At 49.6% G+C, this 20805-nt stretch overlaps 1 protein-coding gene across 7 annotated transcripts in view; it reads right to left on the bottom strand.

Moving 5' to 3' along the window:
- CNOT4 (CCR4-NOT transcription complex subunit 4) overlaps positions 1–20805 on the bottom strand; it is a 623322-nt gene that overhangs the window by 294276 nt on the left and 308241 nt on the right. For all 7 annotated transcript variants that reach the window (XM_086952989.1, XM_086952985.1, XM_086952984.1 and 4 more), the window contains exon 9: positions 16847–16904. In XM_086952989.1, the coding sequence (XP_086809115.1) occupies positions 16847–16904 (58 nt within the window). The remainder of the gene's footprint in view (positions 1–16846; positions 16905–20805) is intronic.

The following is a 20805-nucleotide window of genomic DNA, read 5'->3' as shown; positions in this document are numbered from 1 at the left end:
AACGCGTTCCCCCTTGTTTGTTGAGATAGTGCATCGTCGTGGTGTTGTCTGTCCTGACGAGCACCGGGGAGTTCTGGATGCGTGGCAAGAAGGCCTGTAGAGCCAGATACACGGCTCTCAGCTCTAAAAGGTTTATATGGAGCGATTTTTCCTGAGTGTCCCATTTGCCTCTGATCTGAAGGTCCTGGAGAACAGCACCCCATCCCTCTAGGGAGGCGTCTGTGGTTATCACCAGAGGTGATGCTGGAAGGAGAAACGGTAATCCTACGGTTAGATTCTTGCGACGTTTCCACCATTCCAGACCTTTGGACATTTTTGGTGTGATCCGAATAATGTCTTCGAAGGAGCCAGTACTTTGAGTCCATTGGCTCGTGAGTGCCTCCTGCAACGGGCGCATCCTGAGTCTGCAGTGCGGGATGAGGAGTATGCAGGAAGACATCATCCCTAGGAAGGAGGTGTAAGTCCGAACTTTTAGGTGTGTCTTTGCCGCCACAGCCGTGGCCAGAGATAAGATCTTGTCCGTCCTCTCCTTCGAGGGGAAGGCTCTTGTGCACTTCGTGTCCAAGGTGGCCCCTAGGAAGGTAATTTTCGTTGAGGGGACCATGCAGGATTTTTTGAGATTGAGCGTTAATCCTAAAGACACGCGAATGTTACAGCTCCTAGCGCGACCTGGTTGAGGAAATTGCCCTTTGTGTATTGACTGAAAATTACACTTAGCTCGATCTAATTTTAAAAATTGAAAGTTAAATTTTGCACTGTGTTTTTAAAATTGCTCCAAAAGCACGTTTGCACTTTTACTTACCTGTCTGTGGTGTTAGTTGTCGCTCCTGCTACCCCGGTCCACCGCAAGCACTCGGCTTGATTGATGTGGAGGGTGCAGGGCGCTTCCTACTTCCTGGTTCCTTTGCCGGCGCAGGACAGGGATTGGTCAGAGGGGAGGGAGGCGGTGCTGAATGCTAGCGCGGCCCCTACAAAACTCTCAGATGCATAATACGCGCAGCGAGGACGCGCAGCGAACGCGCCGATCCCGCGCCGAAGACCCGTTAAAGACAAGCCCGTCTGTGCCCGTCCGGGCCCAGACGGGCCCAGGGCTTGATACTCTGCCGAAATCTACTACCATGAGGCGCGCTTATGAGCGCGATGAACTCATGGCTCTTCGGCATGCATTGCCTCAGAGAGCTGTTCCGCCCCTCCCAGCTGAGGGAGCAGAGAGAGCAGAGAGGAATCACTCCGCTATTAAAGGGAAGAATGACCTGGTTGTAGGGCTACTGAATTGTAGATCCCTCCCACGTCATGCTATAGAAGTCAACCTACTCATCCAGGATCTGGCATTAGAGATCTTGTTTCTAACGGAAACATGGCTAACTCCCAGTTCCGATGCGGATATCGTGGAAGCTCTTCCACCGGGCTACCTTATCTGTCAGGTGGACAGACCAGAGGGACGAGGGGGTGGCCTCGCTATTGTATATAGGAGCCTGTTTGTGTGCAGGACGCATAGTGGCCAACTCTCGGATTGTGAGAGCTGTCACTTCGCCCTCAGGATATCCCCGACAGCGTCAATATCGGGTCTGCTGATTTACCGGCCTCCGGGCGCACTGGGTAATTTTGTGAGCTCCCTGGCAGAATCAGTGACGGCCCTGGCCGCAGCGACGGCCAACTTCATGGTGTTGGGTGATCTCAATCTTCACTTCAACGAGCCCACTGACCAAACGGCGCTGGATCTCCAGAGCGTCTTACAGGAGCGCGAGTTGGTCTTAATTAACTCCGGCCCCACCCACGAAAAGGGACACCTACTCGACCCGATGTTTTCGAACATTCCCCGCTTCACAGCTAGGCCGGCCCTTCCCCTTCCATGGTCAGACCATTTTCTGGTATCAGCTTTGTGGCAAATCGACCCACCACCTACAAGGACCAAACAGGCCTTCCTAGTGGACAGAGCCTGGGCCAGACTATCGGTCGATTACTGGACCTCTATACTGAAAAATTCGCCTCCCCCTCCTGAGTCGGATCCCGTTAAGGCCGATGCCAACATCAACAGCTGGTTTTCCGCCTCTTTGGACGCTCTGATCCCTAAAAAGAGTTCCTAAGAGGGACAAACGAGTTGGCTCGGCTCCGTGGTACTCCGTAGAACTTCGCACCCTCAGGAAGGGATGTAAAAGGTTGGAGAGGTTATGGAGGACGAACTGGGAAGTCTCTAGGAGAGAAGAATATCGGGCTGCAATTAGGGGCTATAAGTCCGCCCTGCGACACGCGAAAGCCCCATTCTTTGATGATCGCATTAAATCTGCTTCGAGCTCTTCTAGGGAGGGTTTCAAAGTGGTCAAAGAACTGCTCAAAGTTCCAGAGCCGGATGTGGTGCATGACAAACAAAAAAGCACACAACTGGCTGAGTTCTTCCACACAAAAATTGAGAAGATCTTAATCTCTCTGCCCCAGCCGAACCTATCTCAGGACATTGGCAAGCAGGTCGTGGGATTTCGGGCCAGAGAGAACGTTTTCCACATTGACACCTTTGGCCCAGTATCAGTGAGCGATGTCGCCAAAACTCTATCGTCGATTAAAAGTGGTTCTCCCATGGACCCGGTCCCCATGAAGTTTCTCAAGCAGGTAATAGCGTCCATTGCAGCTCCCGTAACAGACCTTATGAACGCCTCTTTTGTTCAGGGTGTGGTGCCACCCACTTGGAAAATGGCTGTTAAGGCTCTTTTAAAAAAGACCAATTTGGACCCTAATGATCTGGCGAACTTTAGACCTATCTCGCTCCTGCCAGGCCTCGGCAAAGTTGCTGAACGGTTGGTCAACAGGCAGTTGTCAGCCTTTTTGGAGTCGAATGGACTCCTTCGACCATCACAAACTGGATTCCGCCCAGGTCAGGGCACAGACACGGCCCTCTTGGCAGTTGTCGAGGAGGCAAGATGCATCCTGGACTCAGGAGGGTCAGTGGCGGTGATCCTCCTGGACCTCAGCGCGGCGTTTGACACCGTGAACCATCAGGTGTTGATCCGACGGCTGGCTGAGGTAGGGGTCTCCGGGGCGGCCCTGCAGTGGCTGAGATCTTTTCTCTCGAATTGTTCCTACCAGGTGTGGTATGGCCCTGAGAGATCCAAATCCATTCCCCTCCAGTGTGGAGTGCCACAGGGCTCGTCATTGAGACCCACATTATTTAATGTATATATGGCCCCCCTGGAGGACGTAGTATCCCCATATGACATCAAAATCGTCAGCTACGCTGACGATACGCAGCTAGTGGTTTCCTTATCACATCTGGCCGACAATCCTGACATCTTGAACTCCTGCCTGGCAGATGTTCACACTTGGATGGGAGATTCCTCCCTTAAGTTAAACGGCTCAAAGACGGAAATACTGCTGCTGGGGAGTGTAGGAAGGTACATCCTGACTATGGTTGCCCCCAACTTTTGCCCTGTGTTTTAGCTGGTTTTGGACATAGTCGACCTGGGACCCTGCCAATCAGGACCCCAGGCCTACTGCTCTCTCTTTAAAATGGATTCCATGTACCCTAGGTACATTTCCAATTGGTACTGGGCCACCTTATCAGACCCTGTAACTCAGGGCATAGGTGTACCCAGGGCTGCCAGGGGCTGCAGCATGTATTATGCCACCCCTGGCTGGCCTCCTAAATTTGACACAACTGGCTGCATGACAGCTGGGGCAAAGTCGTGTAATCACCCTTTGCTGTAGGTGTAGTATACCTATACCTAACCCTAAAATGGACACACAGATTCCTATCAGTCACTCCTATGGCAGGCCTTGACAATCCTGAAGGCAGAGTGCTTGGAATCGTGTGAGATGGTGCTCTGGCATGAGCTGAGCCTGTCTGCAGCTTGCGGAACCAAGTCCTAATAGCTGTTCCATGATATCGCATACCATATACTCTTAAGTGCATTATAATCCTCGCGGTTAAATGCTAACTTTGGTATTGCTTTATCAAAACATGTCGAGTAAGGTGTCATACGAATTGGAATACTAACCCCTCGCCAATTCTGGCGACGGGGTTAGCATTCCACCCTTCTAGAGGGACACGACATGTATGTAACTGTGAACCCCGGTTAAAGTTAACTGAAGCCTCAGCTCCACAAAATGGATGCTGCCACCACAGACACGAGTCTGACCCCCTGCAGCTGGGAGTCCTTCCAGCGAGGGGAGCCTGGACAAAGGGTTTCCTGTCAGGGGCGGTGCTAGCACCGTCCCAGACATGGTTTTGTGTATCCTGGGTAGGCAGGGCTTTACAGGAAGGTGACTGCTGAGTGGCACCCCGGTGCTCACTACGCATAGGCCGGTCTGAACCAGTTCCAGGGGCACACCAGCCCCTGGCCTGGGGAAGTCCGGCATGGCTGAGGGGTGTAACCACCCCCCACCTAGTCCCACCCATAGGCAGGACCTAGTCACCGGGTCAGCCCCCTTTTTTAGTATAAAGATGGGAGCGGGCCCCCTGTTCAAATTAGATCATCTTTGGAATCAAGATACCACTTTCTTCGAAAGGACTTCACGATTTCTTCTTCAAGATTCTCCCTTGTGGCTAAGGAGTAGTCACCCTGCATCCGCAGGCACCATCCTAAAGAACACTGCGGTCTGCTGCAAGTCCTTCATCACGAATCCGACGACCCAGCTCGACGAGACCCGGCTTCCCTGGCACCTCTGACCTCTACTCACCTCTACAGCCCAGCTGAGAACCGTGAGTGCGACGAGACCTCAAGGGACCGACGATCGCCAAGACTGCACGACATCTTTACTGCAAGCCCACCGTGTCCTCCACTGGTGAGTGCTTTGGGGTCCGAGAAGCCCCGACCCTGCGCAGCTCCAGCACCCAAGATCAGCCTCCCTGCATCTCCACGATCGGCGTGGGGCCCTTCTGCTGTTTGCTGTGCACCGCGTTGTTTGGCTACTAGCCGGCTGGCTTGTGGCCTTCTGAACGACGCCCAACGACTTCACGACTGCTGGTCTGGTTGCTCCAGGCTGGCCCTTGCTTCCTTGTTCAAGAGAGGCACCCCGGACCCTCCTGGTCCACTCCAGACGCCATTTTAGGTCCACCGCGTGGGCTTGAATTTGCCAAGGCTTTGTTGCCCAATCCTGGGTCCAGCGACGCCGACAGCTTCTATCTTCGTGGGACAGCTCGATCCTCCATCCTGGTCGCCGACAACGCCTCCTGGTCCGTGAGATCTTCGAGTCAAGCGTCACCCACTCACCTAGTCGAGGTGGCTACCATCCGGTGCCCTCCTGGTGCCCACTGACTACTGGCTAGTAGTCTCGAACTTGGTCCCCTCTGCTTTCAGGTGTCATCTATCTTCAAGATCCAGGCTTGGATCCGACTGAACTTTCTTCACTGGTCACCGGCCAGCATCTTTTCTTCCGGCTCCTGGTCCGTCTACGAGGATTCCCGACGTCTTTTCAGACCTATGCAGCTGCAGCCCCTGGGCTAGGTAACTTCGGCATTTCGGTGCCCCAGCATAGCCTCACTATCCAAGGGTCAGAATCTACTTTCGTTTTCTCCCTACCAGGTCGGGTTCGCCCGAGAACACTAACTTTCTAATTCCTAGCTACCATAGACTTTTGTCCCGCATCTCGCGTGAGAGTGCACACACTGCACCCGAGTCCCCTAGGCCTCCTAGACATAATCTAACGATTCCCTAGTCAAGTCCTAGCGATTCCAAAAGCTATTAGTACTGTACTTACCTGCTAGGAATTTCGCATTCCACTTTCAGAGTATATGGTTTTCCGTGCCCCTCGGGCATTTGTATATACTGTGCTAACTTAAGTATTTTTGTAAGAGTTTTGGTTTGTGCTTAGTACCCTGTCCTCATAAAGAGTACAGGGCTGTTGTGATCTTTAAATAAATAACTGTTTATTTTCATAACACTTGTGTGGTGTCCTTTCACTTGGTATTCAAGGGGTATATGTGTGGTAAACAGCTGGCTTAACGCGCCCTCTCGAGTCTTTAGCCTTAGACTGCTCGTATCCACGCTACTAGGATAGCTGGTCTATAAGGTTGACTTACAACCAATCATCAATAAGGGTTGCTGGACTGATACATAGTGTTCACTAGAATAGTGAGCACTGCATATCAGGCCACCTTCTCACATTGGTGAGCAGCGGTTGGGATTTGAGCTTGCTGTTGTTTTACCACACGTATCCTAAGAATATCTTGTTGAAAGATCACATAAGTACTGTTAGGTACATATAACTAAAGCTTAGAATACTCTGAGTTCTACTGAACCAGCTGTTGTAGCTCCTCAAGGCTTAGCACACCTTGGCTGCAACTCTTAGCAAGGGATCAGTAGGTAACACATAGTGTAGGTAGGTGCATCACTTACACCACACTAGAAGCAGTATGTCGGCCACAGGAGGAAACACTGAGTCTCCCCTTGTGTCAGTTGACCCTCCACAGGTCATCCCTTCAAAATATACTGCTCTTAGCTTCCATGAGATGAGACAAGTGTGTACTCTCAGGAAACTAAAACAGGGGTCTAACCCCACCACTTCCTTTCTGATTGGTCTCTTAGAGGCTTATGATGCCAGTAGGGCTGGTAACCCAGACCCTTCTAATCCAGATGGAAGTTTGCCCTCCTTACAGGGTCCCTTTGATATCCATCCCCTCCTTGAGGCAGATGTTGCTGAGGATGAGGATGAGTTATCAGGGGATGAGGCAGATAAGGGACAGGTAGAAGTCAGCAGACTAAGCAGGTCCAACTTAAGCAGACATGAGCTTGGTACTGGGGGACCCCTGGGCCCACTCTCAGGTCAGCTTAACATTGGGAATGGACGAGTTAGGTCTCTATCAAGAGGCTCTAGCAGATCCTTTCGAACCAATGGCTCTCTCAACTCTTCTCACAGAGGAATGTCTTCCCCTAAGAGGAGAGTGTATGAAGCTGAAGAAAGGGCAGTCAAACTAAGGATTGAAAGGGAAGAACTTGCCCTGGCCAAAGAGAGACTTGCCTTTGCTAGAGAGCAACAATTGAGTGGGACAGTTCCCACTGGTGGCAGCAATAAACCTAGCAATAGGGAAAGGAGTTTTGATACAAAGCACCTGAATAAGATAGTGCCCCCCTTTAAAGAAGGGGATGACATCCACAAATGGATTACTGCTTTGGAGAGAGCCTGCACTGTGCAGGGTGTTCCCCAAAGTCAGTGGGCAGCTATCTTGTGGCTCTCCTTTGATGGTAAAGGTAGAGATAAGCTCCTCACCACAAGGGTGGAGGATGCTAACAATTACCAAGTCTTGAAAAATGTACTGGTTGATGGGTTTGGTTTAACCACTGAACAATACAGGATGCTGTTCAGAGACACCCAGAAAACTCAGTCTCAAGATTGGACTGACTTTGTTGATTGTGCCACTAAGGCTTTTGAAGGCTGGCTACTGGGTAGTAAGGTTACTGATTTTAAAGGATTGTATAATCTAATTATGAGGGAGCAAATCTTAAGTAATTGTCAGAACCAGCTATTACATCAGCACCTGGTAGACTCTGAGTTGACCTCTCCACAGGAATTGGGTAAGAGGGCAGACAAATGGGTCAGAACCAGGGTTAGGCCTAAAAACCAGGGTGGTGACCAGAAAAAGGAATCAACCAAGCCTCAAGAGAAGGGTGGGGATAAATCCACAGAGAAGACCTCCCTAGGGCCCCAAAACTCCAACAAGGGTGGTGGGTCCCAGAACACTCCTTCTGAACAAAAGAAACCTTATTGCCATACCTGTAAACAGGTGGGTCATTACAAAAGTGATGCCAGTTGCCCTAAAAATGGTAATAAGGGAAATACACCCCCAGGTAATACTCCTAAACCTCCTGTTACCACTAGTGGTAATCCCCCAGGTGGTGGGAGTGCCCCCAAGAATGTGGTGGGCATTACTCTGGGCCAACAGGAGGACTATGGCTTAGCCAGGTTCCCTGACCACACTCTTGTCTGTGAGACTGGCATGGGGTTTGCCAACTTCACTACTGGACCCCACGTTTTGGGCAAGTATAGACAAGAAGTTTTAGTGAATGGTCAGAAAGTTGAGGCATTCAGGGACACAGGGGCCAGCCTCACCATGGTGAGTGACCATCTGGTCCCCTCTGCTCAACTGACCCCTGGTTTTACTTATCAGGTGACAGACATTCATGGAATGAAGAGAAGGCATCCCATGGCAGTAGTCAAGCTCAGCTGGGGTAATGTCACGGGGCCCATGAGAGTGGCAGTGACAGATAACCTACCTGTAGATTGCTTACTGGGGAATGACCTAGAACTCTCAGCATGGGCTGAGGTGGAACAAGAAACTCACTCCAGAATGATAGGCCTATCCAGACAGGTTAGTGGGGCAGTAACAGCTACAGCCCCAGTCCAAGCACCATTCCTCCCTGAAAAGGTTGGAAGGGCAGTGGTAGCCACTGCCCAGGCTCAGACAGACTTTCCAGAGCAGGATAGGAGGGCTGTGACAGTCACAGCCCAAACACAGACTGAGTGCCCTCCTGAAAAGGTCGGCAAGGTTGAAATGGTCTCAGCCTCTACTCAGACAGATAGTGAGGTTGTGAAGCCTGAAACAATGGATCACTCCACTCAAACAGAGAGCATTGAGGAGGAAGAAGAGTCTTCCCCCTCCCAGACACTAGGTGAGAGCCAGCCTCCTCAGGGAACTGACTCTACCCCTGTTGAAGGAACTGCCCCAGAGGTAGTCAGGCCTAGCCTGGCAGAGCCCCTGATGGCAGTGGACCCTTCCCAGGTGGGACCCAGTCTGGAGCAGGTAACCTGCACCTCTCTACCCTGCCTCAGTCAGCCCAGGGCTGAAGAGACCAGGGAGGCCAGTGGTGGACCCCAAAGGGCCCCCTGTCCAAAAGAACCCCCTAATCAGCAGATTAGGATCACTGAAGCTGGTAAACCTAGCCAAGTGAAAATAGAACAGACTCCTGAGGGATCCCCCTTAAAAGTAGTTAGGGAACTCCCACAGCTGGACACTGTTGGGCACAGCCAAACATGGGGCCTAAAAACCCCAGACCTGACCTGTCCCTCCAGTAAGCCAAACAGAGGGACTCAGCCTCCAGCTTTAGGTAGCCAGAGGCTGACCCTGAGAGCTCAGTGCATCTCAGCTAAAGAAAGAAAGGCACACATGATGAATGGTGATTGGAGGAAGTTGAGCCCAAAGGTAGAGGAGCCTCACTTCAGTACTCCATCCCAGCATCAGCCTTCTTCTTTCCCAAGACACACCAGAGACAGAGATTCCCTATGGTGGAGACCCTCAGATACCCTTAGGGTGAGGGGTTGCCTAGTGGACCATGACACAGGGGGAAACCAAGCCAGAGCTGGTCCTTCCTTATATGGCCACTTAGGTAATAGAGGCTTACCTGGACAAGGATAGCCTTATCTCCTTTCGTTTGGGGGGGGGTTGTGTAGGAAGGTACATCCTGACTATGGTTGCCCCCAACTTTTGCCCTGTGTTTTAGCTGGTTTTGGACATAGTCGACCTGGGACCCTGCCAATCAGGACCCCAGGCCTACTGCTCTCTCTTTAAAATGGATTCCATGTACCCTAGGTACATTTCCAATTGGTACTGGGCCACCTTATCAGACCCTGTAACTCAGGGCATAGGTGTACCCAGGGCTGCCAGGGGCTGCAGCATGTATTATGCCACCCCTGGCTGGCCTCCTAAATTTGACACAACTGGCTGCATGACAGCTGGGGCAAAGTCGTGTAATCACCCTTTGCTGTAGGTGTAGTATACCTATACCTAACCCTAAAATGGACACACAGATTCCTATCAGTCACTCCTATGGCAGGCCTTGACAATCCTGAAGGCAGAGTGCTTGGAATCGTGTGAGATGGTGCTCTGGCATGAGCTGAGCCTGTCTGCAGCTTGCGGAACCAAGTCCTAATAGCTGTTCCATGATATCGCATACCATATACTCTTAAGTGCATTATAATCCTCGCGGTTAAATGCTAACTTTGGTATTGCTTTATCAAAACATGTCGAGTAAGGTGTCATACGAATTGGAATACTAACCCCTCGCCAATTCTGGCGACGGGGTTAGCATTCCACCCTTCTAGAGGGACACGACATGTATGTAACTGTGAACCCCGGTTAAAGTTAACTGAAGCCTCAGCTCCACAAAATGGATGCTGCCACCACAGACACGAGTCTGACCCCCTGCAGCTGGGAGTCCTTCCAGCGAGGGGAGCCTGGACAAAGGGTTTCCTGTCAGGGGCGGTGCTAGCACCGTCCCAGACATGGTTTTGTGTATCCTGGGTAGGCAGGGCTTTACAGGAAGGTGACTGCTGAGTGGCACCCCGGTGCTCACTACGCATAGGCCGGTCTGAACCAGTTCCAGGGGCACACCAGCCCCTGGCCTGGGGAAGTCCGGCATGGCTGAGGGGTGTAACCACCCCCCACCTAGTCCCACCCATAGGCAGGACCTAGTCACCGGGTCAGCCCCCTTTTTTAGTATAAAGATGGGAGCGGGCCCCCTGTTCAAATTAGATCATCTTTGGAATCAAGATACCACTTTCTTCGAAAGGACTTCACGATTTCTTCTTCAAGATTCTCCCTTGTGGCTAAGGAGTAGTCACCCTGCATCCGCAGGCACCATCCTAAAGAACACTGCGGTCTGCTGCAAGTCCTTCATCACGAATCCGACGACCCAGCTCGACGAGACCCGGCTTCCCTGGCACCTCTGACCTCTACTCACCTCTACAGCCCAGCTGAGAACCGTGAGTGCGACGAGACCTCAAGGGACCGACGATCGCCAAGACTGCACGACATCTTTACTGCAAGCCCACCGTGTCCTCCACTGGTGAGTGCTTTGGGGTCCGAGAAGCCCCGACCCTGCGCAGCTCCAGCACCCAAGATCAGCCTCCCTGCATCTCCACGATCGGCGTGGGGCCCTTCTGCTGTTTGCTGTGCACCGCGTTGTTTGGCTACTAGCCGGCTGGCTTGTGGCCTTCTGAACGACGCCCAACGACTTCACGACTGCTGGTCTGGTTGCTCCAGGCTGGCCCTTGCTTCCTTGTTCAAGAGAGGCACCCCGGACCCTCCTGGTCCACTCCAGACGCCATTTTAGGTCCACCGCGTGGGCTTGAATTTGCCAAGGCTTTGTTGCCCAATCCTGGGTCCAGCGACGCCGACAGCTTCTATCTTCGTGGGACAGCTCGATCCTCCATCCTGGTCGCCGACAACGCCTCCTGGTCCGTGAGATCTTCGAGTCAAGCGTCACCCACTCACCTAGTCGAGGTGGCTACCATCCGGTGCCCTCCTGGTGCCCACTGACTACTGGCTAGTAGTCTCGAACTTGGTCCCCTCTGCTTTCAGGTGTCATCTATCTTCAAGATCCAGGCTTGGATCCGACTGAACTTTCTTCACTGGTCACCGGCCAGCATCTTTTCTTCCGGCTCCTGGTCCGTCTACGAGGATTCCCGACGTCTTTTCAGACCTATGCAGCTGCAGCCCCTGGGCTAGGTAACTTCGGCATTTCGGTGCCCCAGCATAGCCTCACTATCCAAGGGTCAGAATCTACTTTCGTTTTCTCCCTACCAGGTCGGGTTCGCCCGAGAACACTAACTTTCTAATTCCTAGCTACCATAGACTTTTGTCCCGCATCTCGCGTGAGAGTGCACACACTGCACCCGAGTCCCCTAGGCCTCCTAGACATAATCTAACGATTCCCTAGTCAAGTCCTAGCGATTCCAAAAGCTATTAGTACTGTACTTACCTGCTAGGAATTTCGCATTCCACTTTCAGAGTATATGGTTTTCCGTGCCCCTCGGGCATTTGTATATACTGTGCTAACTTAAGTATTTTTGTAAGAGTTTTGGTTTGTGCTTAGTACCCTGTCCTCATAAAGAGTACAGGGCTGTTGTGATCTTTAAATAAATAACTGTTTATTTTCATAACACTTGTGTGGTGTCCTTTCACTTGGTATTCAAGGGGTATATGTGTGGTAAACAGCTGGCTTAACGCGCCCTCTCGAGTCTTTAGCCTTAGACTGCTCGTATCCACGCTACTAGGATAGCTGGTCTATAAGGTTGACTTACAACCAATCATCAATAAGGGTTGCTGGACTGATACATAGTGTTCACTAGAATAGTGAGCACTGCATATCAGGCCACCTTCTCACAGGGAGTAAAACTACCCTTCTCCCGCCGCTCAGTTGGCCGGGATGTATGGGCGATCCCCCGGCCCCCAAAGATGCGATCAAAAGCCTTGGAGTCTGGCTAGAACCAGACTTGTCTTTCCGCACCTAAGCCAAGAAAACAGCAGGAGTATGTTATGCCCTGCTCAGGTCGGCTCGGAAAATCTTCCCTCTACTACCGGTAACATCGAGGAAGCTGCTGATTCAGGGTCTTATAACATCTAGACTCGATTATAGTAACGCCATCTTTTTGGGCGCCCCTGAATCAACCTTTAAGACTCTTCAACAGGTCCAAAATGCAGCGGCAAGGCTGCTCATGGACATTCCGAGGACGTAATCTGCGAAACCGGCATTGAAGGCATTGCATTGGCTCCCCGTGCGGGAGAGAGTGACCTTTAAGGCACTTTGTACCGCTCATAAAATTCTCGCAGGTAAAGGTCCCCTTATTTTAAAAAATCTAGTGACTCCCTACAAAGCTGGCAGAACGCTGCGATCAGACACGAAACATCTCTGGATGGTGCCTAGAGTCAAAAAGGCCCGCACTGGTGGGAGAAGATTCTCATTTAACACGGCTAAGCTCTGGAACTCGCTCCCCCTAAAACTTAGAGCTGAGCCCTGCACACTGCGTTTCCGCAAAGGTCTTAAAACCTTTCTGTTTCCGGCATAACGCCTCTATGCTGTCCCCTTTACCATCCGATGTTGTCTAGAAGCGCCGGGATGCCCAAGGGTAGCTGCGCGCTATATAAGATTTTAAATTAAATTAAAATCCCAGCCTCTGAAAAAGATTGGTGCAGGCGTTGGAGGATTCGGCTGAGTCTCCAGGTGAGGGTGCTTTCACCAGCCAATCGTCTAGGTAGGGGAAGACTTGGTGACCCAGTTGACGTAGGAAGGCTGCCACCGGCGCAAGGCACTTCGTGAAAATCCGCGGCGCGGACTTGAGGCCGAATGGCAGGACTTTGAACTGATAGTGACGGCCCGCCACCTCGAACCTCAGGAATTTCCGGTGACTTCTGAGGATGGGGATGTGGTAGTAGGCATCCTGGAGATCTAAGGATGTCATGAAATCTCCTCTTTCTAGAATGCCCAGAATTTCTTGAATCGACACCATCCTGAACGATTGGCTCCGTAGGAAGGCATTGAGCACCCGGAGATCCAGGATGGGCCTCCACTTGTTCTCTTTTTGTTGTACAAGAAAGAAGTGGGAGTAAAATCCCTTCCCCTTTGAGGATGCTGGTACTCTTTCGATTGCTCCCTTCTGTAGCATTATCGAAAGTTCCTTGAGAAGCAGGCGCAGGTGTTTGTGCGTCCGTCTGCGTGGAGGTGTATTGGGAGGGATGGAGGTGAATTCAAGAGAATGGCCAAATCGAATAATTTGAAGAACCCACCGGTCCGTGGTGATGTACTGCCAATTGGTGAGGAAATGGGTCAGTTTTCCTCCAATTTGAAAGGATGGAGAGGGTGGGTGGACTGGCTGGAGTAATCGGTCACTGGCGGCCGCCAGCGCCCCTCTTGGTATTTTTTCCTCTGTAGCTAGATCTTCCAAACGAAGATTGGCGGCCTTGCTGTTGTTTGTGTTGGTATTGGCCTTTGTTATTGTATGAATACGAGGACCTGTTCTGATAGGAACCTCGATAAGAGGACTGACCTCTGGATCGGTTGCCTCGAAAGGACTGGTTTCTGGACTGCAGAGTGCCCAGTGCCCTTGCCGTGTTGGTGTCCTTCTTAATGGTCTGCAGTGCATCGTCGATTTTTTCCCCAAAAGGGTGTTGTCCGTCAAAGGGCATATCCAGAACCTTCGATTGCACTTCCTGGCGGAATGATGTCGCTCTCAGCCACCCTTGACGTCGTAGGACTGCAGCCCCCGCAAGCTGACGGAAGCCTGTCATGGCTGCGTCGATAGCACAGTCAATTAGTTCTGCCGCTGAAGATTGACCTTCCACCAGGAGAGCCTTTACTTCACCCTGGACTGTGTCAGGCAGTTCCTTCACGTAAGGGGCTATGTCCTCCCAGAGTTGGCGATTGTAACGTCCCAACAAGGCAATGGAGTTGGCCACCTTGATGGTCATGGCCGATGTGGTTGTGAAGCGTTTTCCAATCGTGTCAAGTTTCCTGCCTTCCTTGTCCGGTGGAGCGGACAGTGGGGAGGAAGGGTTACGGGAGTGTTTCTGGGCCGCCTGTGTCACCACTGAGTCTGGTTTGGGGTGACCATTGAGGCAAGCCGCCGCAGTAAGTGGTGCTCTGTATTTCTTGTCTAGGCGAGGAACCACTGCCGGTACAGAAGCAGGTGTCAGCATTAATTTCTTTCCTTGTTCCCACAAGAACTCTATAATCGGAATAGATTTGGTGGACTTTTGTGTCTGTTCTTTGAAATCATGCAAGAAGCAGTCAGTTTCTGTTGATTCCACAGCCATATGGAATCTCTTCGCTGCCCTCTCCACAAGTTTATGGAAGCCGGCAATGTCCACAGGCGGGGAGTCCGCTTGACGTGGTTGTGGTGAAGCTGGGGATGATGCCACATATTCATCCTCTTCATCCTGGTCCGAGTGGTCCGAGTATCTCCTGGACCTCTCCTTCCTCCAATTCCTCCTCCTCCTCCTCATCTTCGTCTGAAGAGACCACCACCTGAGGCTGGACGTCATGGTGGGTTTGAGGGTGAGGGCGAGTTTGTTTTGGGGCTGACACTGGTACTTGGACTGTAGGTGTCTGATTCCCCTTGTCCTCAGGCGCATGAGCCTTAGGCGCTTGACCGCCTCTGTCCGCATCCGGAAATCGTTGCTTGTAATCCTGTACAAGGAATCTCAAGTCATTGACAAGGGTCGCCGGTAAGCATATCATGGGGGTGACTTCCGTGCGGACGCTAGTATGGACAGAGTGTTCCTGATAGGTGAAGTCTTCCTGTTCTTCATCAGTGCTTTGATATTTGATGTTAAGGTCCGAGACCGAAGTAGCGGGATCCAGGTGGTCATCCTCTTCGGATTCTTCACTTTGGAAGATTTCCTGAGGTGGCTGCGTTTCCACTTTGCTCGGAGATGTTGTTTCCGGGGTAATTTGCAGTTTGTTAGGCTTGCCAGACTTCGCATCAGAGCCTATCGTCGTCGAGGGAGTCGTCGACGGCGGCAGCATGAGGGTCGATACTTCCACCAGTTTCGATTTTTTCCATGGCTCAGACAGTGCCATCTTCGACGACGAGGCTTCCGTCGACGGTGTTGTAGTCGTCGAGTCCTTCGTCGACGGAGTTTTCGCCGTCGACGAAGAGCCTTTTGTCGTCGACTGGGTCTTCGACGTCGACGAGTCTTTCTTCGACGGAGTCGTCGACGAGGTCCTCGTCGACGGTGGAGTGGGCGATGTATTCTTGGTCGTCGACGACTGCGAAGTCGTCGTCGACGTCTTAGTCGACGGTGTTTTCGTAGACGACGTCCTAGTCGTCGAGTCTCTCGTCGACATCTTCGTCGTCGACGGTGGGATCTTTGGCAACGTCTTCGACGACGATGGGCTCGTCAATGACGACGGCGTCGTCGACGGTTTAGTCTTCGTCGTCGACGACGATTTTAGGAGTATAATAGAGGAAACAGGTCTACCTGAAGATGAGGAAGATGTAGTCGTCGTCGACGCTGAAGGCGACGACGCTGATGTGGTAGACACTGTGGTCGTGACTGAGGTAGTCCTCTGGGCTTGTCTAGATGACGGAGCAGGCTTCTTAAAGGTTTGATCTTCCTTAGCAGACACTGAAGATGTCGCAGATCTCGCCTCTGAAGACTTCCTGTGGGTCTTCTTAGGAGGAGTGTTTGAGGGGCCAGGGGAAGACACCCTAGGCCTCTTTTGAGAGACAGCTGAGGTCCTGGAAACACTGCTCACAGAGGAGTCCAGATTGTCTCTGTCCTTAAGCCTATCAAGCCAAATGAGAAGGCGACCTTCCCCATCTCTCACGGTCTTTTTAGGAAAAGACCTACAAATCTTGCCTTTGTCTGAGACATGGTCCGGGTAAAGGCAATACAAGCACAGATCGTGCTGATCATCCACATGGATCCTTTTCTTCCCACAGGAAGAGCAGGCCCTGAAAAGGGCTTTCTTCTGTGATTCAGACATGGAAGCAGTGGAAAGAAAACACTTACTGCCAAGACAGCGTAGTGAAGTATTCCTTGAAGAGTTGAGGGTTCAGATATCACTTTCAAAGAAAGTTTGTTGAATTTGAAGGAATCCTGAGGAGAGCTCAGGCTGGAGACTCCCTAGCACAACGTGCGGTAGAAAATCTGAGGGACTGAGGCTCCTCCCAGGAAGGTTCTAGAGGGAGGTCGGAGCTGATTGGCTGACTGTGAGAGTTTGGTCCTTTTTACATAAGGACAAGGAAAGGCTACTAAGGGGAAGCCCTTAGGCCCTTTTTCTCTATGCATGTCTATAGGACATTACTTTTTTATGTACCGGAGGCTCCCGTCTCGACGACTGGGAATGATTCAGGCATGTGAATCTATTAAAGACACCCCTAATACTGGATAATTTTTTTATATTCTCACACTGCATTCGCATCTTTTTCTCTTTTTTAGATCCCCATTCCCAACTCCGGAACACCTTGGGTATAAATTTCAGTCCTTCTACAAGACCGCTTTAATGATAGGGTAGATAGCAAAGACTTTAGCTTAGATGTCCATCTTCTTTCTATATCATATAGTCAGTCTTACCTGCACTCCCCTACTAAGTGTGAACAGATCAAGTACCAAATGCAAAAATGATAGCTTGCTTACCTGTTGTAGACTTTCCCCATTTCCTATACTGAGGGACTCTGTTGATTTGTCGACAGGACTGTAAAACAAAATATTAAAAAAATAAACATAAAAAGCAACAAATGAAGCAAGCAAGAATTCTAACCAAGGCAAAGAGGGCAAACTAGATAAACAAAATAAACTATTAAAGGATGCCCCGAGTATCCTTTACCTTGTTAACTTTAACTTAACATCTCAGATTTACAATCATATTATTGGCAAAAATTAACCTGTGATACACTGTCGGAAGCTGGCTCTGTATATAGTATACCACAGAAAGTATACTGTGAACAAAGTCCAGTGGCTCCCCAGAGGCGTACAGAAGCTAAAGTAGATAATACTAATGATGAGCAGGTTGTGTGCCGAGTAGTTAGGATTATCAGAGGGCAGTGCCAAGCATTTGATGTTCAAACAGACGCAAGAAATGATTTCATACTGTCAACGACTAAATCAGAGACCAATAGTTAGAAAGAAAAAAGAAATTGTATATTTATTTTGTAGAACTAAAGGTACTATGTTGCAGTAAAATGTGTTTTGCAATATAGCTTTTTTCAATGTAAAAAGTGGGAACAGTGCATTTTCAATCAATACAATGCTATCCTATACAAGGGAAAACATCAGCAATATGTTGGTAATTAAACGATTTATGATATTGACCTTTTGGATGAAGATTCAGTACCAGGCAAGGATCAGGTAAGTGACTTCACTGCACCACCAGCGGTACTGGGCAGCTGGGTGCAGAGGTCAAACTTAGGATCTGGTGCCAGTGTTATCCAATGGAGAACAAGCATTTACAATGCAATGGTTTTGCCTTTGTTAAAGTTAGAGCTATTGGCATTGCTCTTGACATTATATTTATTTATGTTTTTTTAACATAAATAAATGGCATTGCCATTTACAATGCCACTAGCTTTATCTCTCGCAAATGACACACACAAACACACACAGAGCCCCCACACACACACACCCATACAGAGCCCCCCCACAAACCCCCACAGCCCCCCACACACACAGCCACACAAAGCTTCCCACACACACAGCCACACAAAGCTTCCCACACACACAGCTACACAGAGCCCTCCACACACACCCACACAGCACAAGCAGGCAACAGGGGCACACGGAGGCACAAGCAGTGGGTGCATCGGTGGAGCTGAGTGGTGGGTGCATCGGTGGAGCTGTGTCGGTGGAGCTGTGTGGTGGGTGCATCGGTGGAGCTGTGTGGTGGGTGCATCGGTGGAGCTGTGTGGTGGGTGCATCGGTGGAGCTGTGTCGGTGGAGCTGTGTGGTGGGTGCATCGGTGGAGCTGGGTGGTGGGTGCATCGGTGGAGCTGTGTCGGTGGAGCTGTGTGGTGGCTGCATCGGTGGAGCTGTGTGGTGGGTGCATCGGTGGAGCTGGGTGGTGGGAGCATCGGTGGAGCTGGGTGGTGGGAGCATCGGTGGAGCTGTGTGGTGGCTGCATCGGTGGAGCTGTGTGGTGGTTGCATCGGTGAAGCTGTGTGGTGGGTGCATCGGTGGAGCTGTGTCGGTGGAGCTGTGTGGTGGCTGCATCGGTGGAGCTGGGTGGTTACCCAACATATGTCAGAGGCAAGTTATACATCGGTAGTCTTAAATGTAATAAAGACAAAGTTTGATAATGGCAATATCATACTGGAAAATGTGGACTAAATAATACGGATTACTAAATTAAAACACCAAAGCTTTTATTGGCAGTTTATTTCCTTGAAGTTTGTCCACATCTGATTTACTTCCTTACAAGCACTTTAAATGAACTCACCTACAAACGGTCTGGAGAAGGTCTTTAACAATAGTGCTCTCAAGGATGCAGCGTTTCTATAGGTTCAAAGGGACACAGTTACTGACAACTGAGTGAAGTAAAGACGACGGCAAGCGTTTCAACATTGACTTCATTCTGGTTGCCAATGACAAGGAAAATTTTCAAGGCCTGCCTCTGCATAATGTGATCAGGTCCTGACAACGTTTTCCATACAACTCACCATTCATAGAACGGACACTTCTACCTTCCAAATTAGCGACTTGAATGATAAATCTTCATCCACGGGCATTACTATGAACAGTTTTACACTAACTTTAGATTCTCCAGATAAGTAATGAGAAACAGGAAAGTGATCTTCAAACTTCTTCACCTTGTACAATTCTTTGTGTAATCGAATGAAGGGCGAGATTCCAATAAAAAAGACTAAATAATAGGCACTTCTTTTTTTGGGGAAATCTTGTGCATTACCATATCTAATTTGATTACAAATAAGAAGGGGATTTAGGCACACAGAGACATAAGACCAGAGGATGAGTGTAACCCGCAAAACACTTGTAAGTGTTGTCGTGGAAATGAATGAAAGTAATTGGGCGACCAAAAGCTAAAACTTTGCACTAGTAATTATAACTTGGAAATGTCAACACAATACAGAAGAAACATCAAATAAACTTTGTGGAAATGGTCATCATTGCTCCTGTTGAGGTGTCGGAGATTCTGAACTCAATTTGTATGGTGACAGCATTCCTGTGCGGAAGGGAAAATCTTCTGAGTGCACTTAACTATCTAGACCATAGGTCCCAAATGTTACAGGCGTTATAAAACACAAACTCCTTGACTGCTGAAATATTAAATAATTACATTGTTTTTATGTAACTCAGTATGTAATACCATTTCCATTCCATTCTATGAACTTTATTTCGGTCATCAAAGCCAATAAAAGTGCATACAAATAAAATACAAAGTATGTCATTGATAATGTTCTTTTGATGCGGGTTCTACCGGAATAGAAATTCTTAAGGATTTGTTGAGAGCAAGAGCACGAGGAATCTTCACAGACGGAATGTCCATTCTAAACATGCAAAGGGTGCTTCCATTAACTCCAGCACATGCTTTGCAAAACTTTAAAGCAGAAGCTCCAACTCGCAAGCATAGAGTTTCACTTTTACCTCTGCCCCTCCTTGCTCAATGACAATCAACGCTCTCTAAAGTCAGCCTGCTTAAACCGAAGTACAATAGCACGATAAAGTGCTCTGAACAGAAAAACCTGCAGTGTCTAAGCGCACACATTGAGCACAATTCAAAACACGAAACAGTAAGAAACCAGGCAGAGATAAGTCCCAGAATGCAGTTTTAAAAGGCTATGGCTGATTGGGTTGCATAGAGCAGGGGGCCCCTTAACAGCTAAGTAAAGGATAACTAAAATGGAGAATTTCTTAAAATACTGAAGGGTTATATTTTAAAAAACACAGCGAAAGGACACTGGCTGCCAACTAAAGCCCTGTTTCCAACCAGATGACTAAAACATAATCCAATAGCAAGCTCGTCCTTCACAATGGCTTGAGATAAACATATTCCTTCCCTTCCGAAATACTATAAGCACATTATGTTTTCAGGACATTGTTTTCTTGCTGCTCACTGCCATGATCTAATTTATGATTTCATCTTTATTTTTTCAAACCACACCTAAGCAAGGAACACAATGCATGCACGTACATAAAATGCTACGCTATTCATCTGAATCTATAACATACCACACAAAACTTCAAAAATGAAATTACGTCGCTCCTTGTCTCAGGAAAGGCTTTAGCCAGGCCTAGGTTTTTAGCCACCAGTAAATTGCATGGTAATCACACCGTTAAATGAGAATCTTCAAGTCCCTAAGATTTATCAGCTGAGTTGTTACCGAATTGTGATGGGGCTGTAATACCATTTACTGTGTAATATGGTGGAATATGGACGGAAATGGGAAAGTCACAGATGTGGCTGTAAATTTTCCTGAATGTCACATGGCATATTCCTAACTCCCAAGATGCCCCTGAATCATGTCAGACAGCTATATCCCAATCCTCGTTTTTAAGCAACACTGCTTTGCCTTCTAGGCGTGTATGTAGTCTATCTTCATTAAAAGCATGGGCTTGGAACTTTCAGCAGGGGGAGGGGAGTC

This window comes from Lissotriton vulgaris, chromosome 1_2 (assembly GCF_964263255.1).
Source record: "Lissotriton vulgaris chromosome 1_2, aLisVul1.2, whole genome shotgun sequence".
In the NCBI taxonomy this organism is placed as follows: Eukaryota; Metazoa; Chordata; class Amphibia; order Caudata; family Salamandridae; genus Lissotriton; species Lissotriton vulgaris.
Note: the sequence above shows the minus strand (reverse complement) of the source record. Positions and strands in the feature narration are given on the sequence as shown.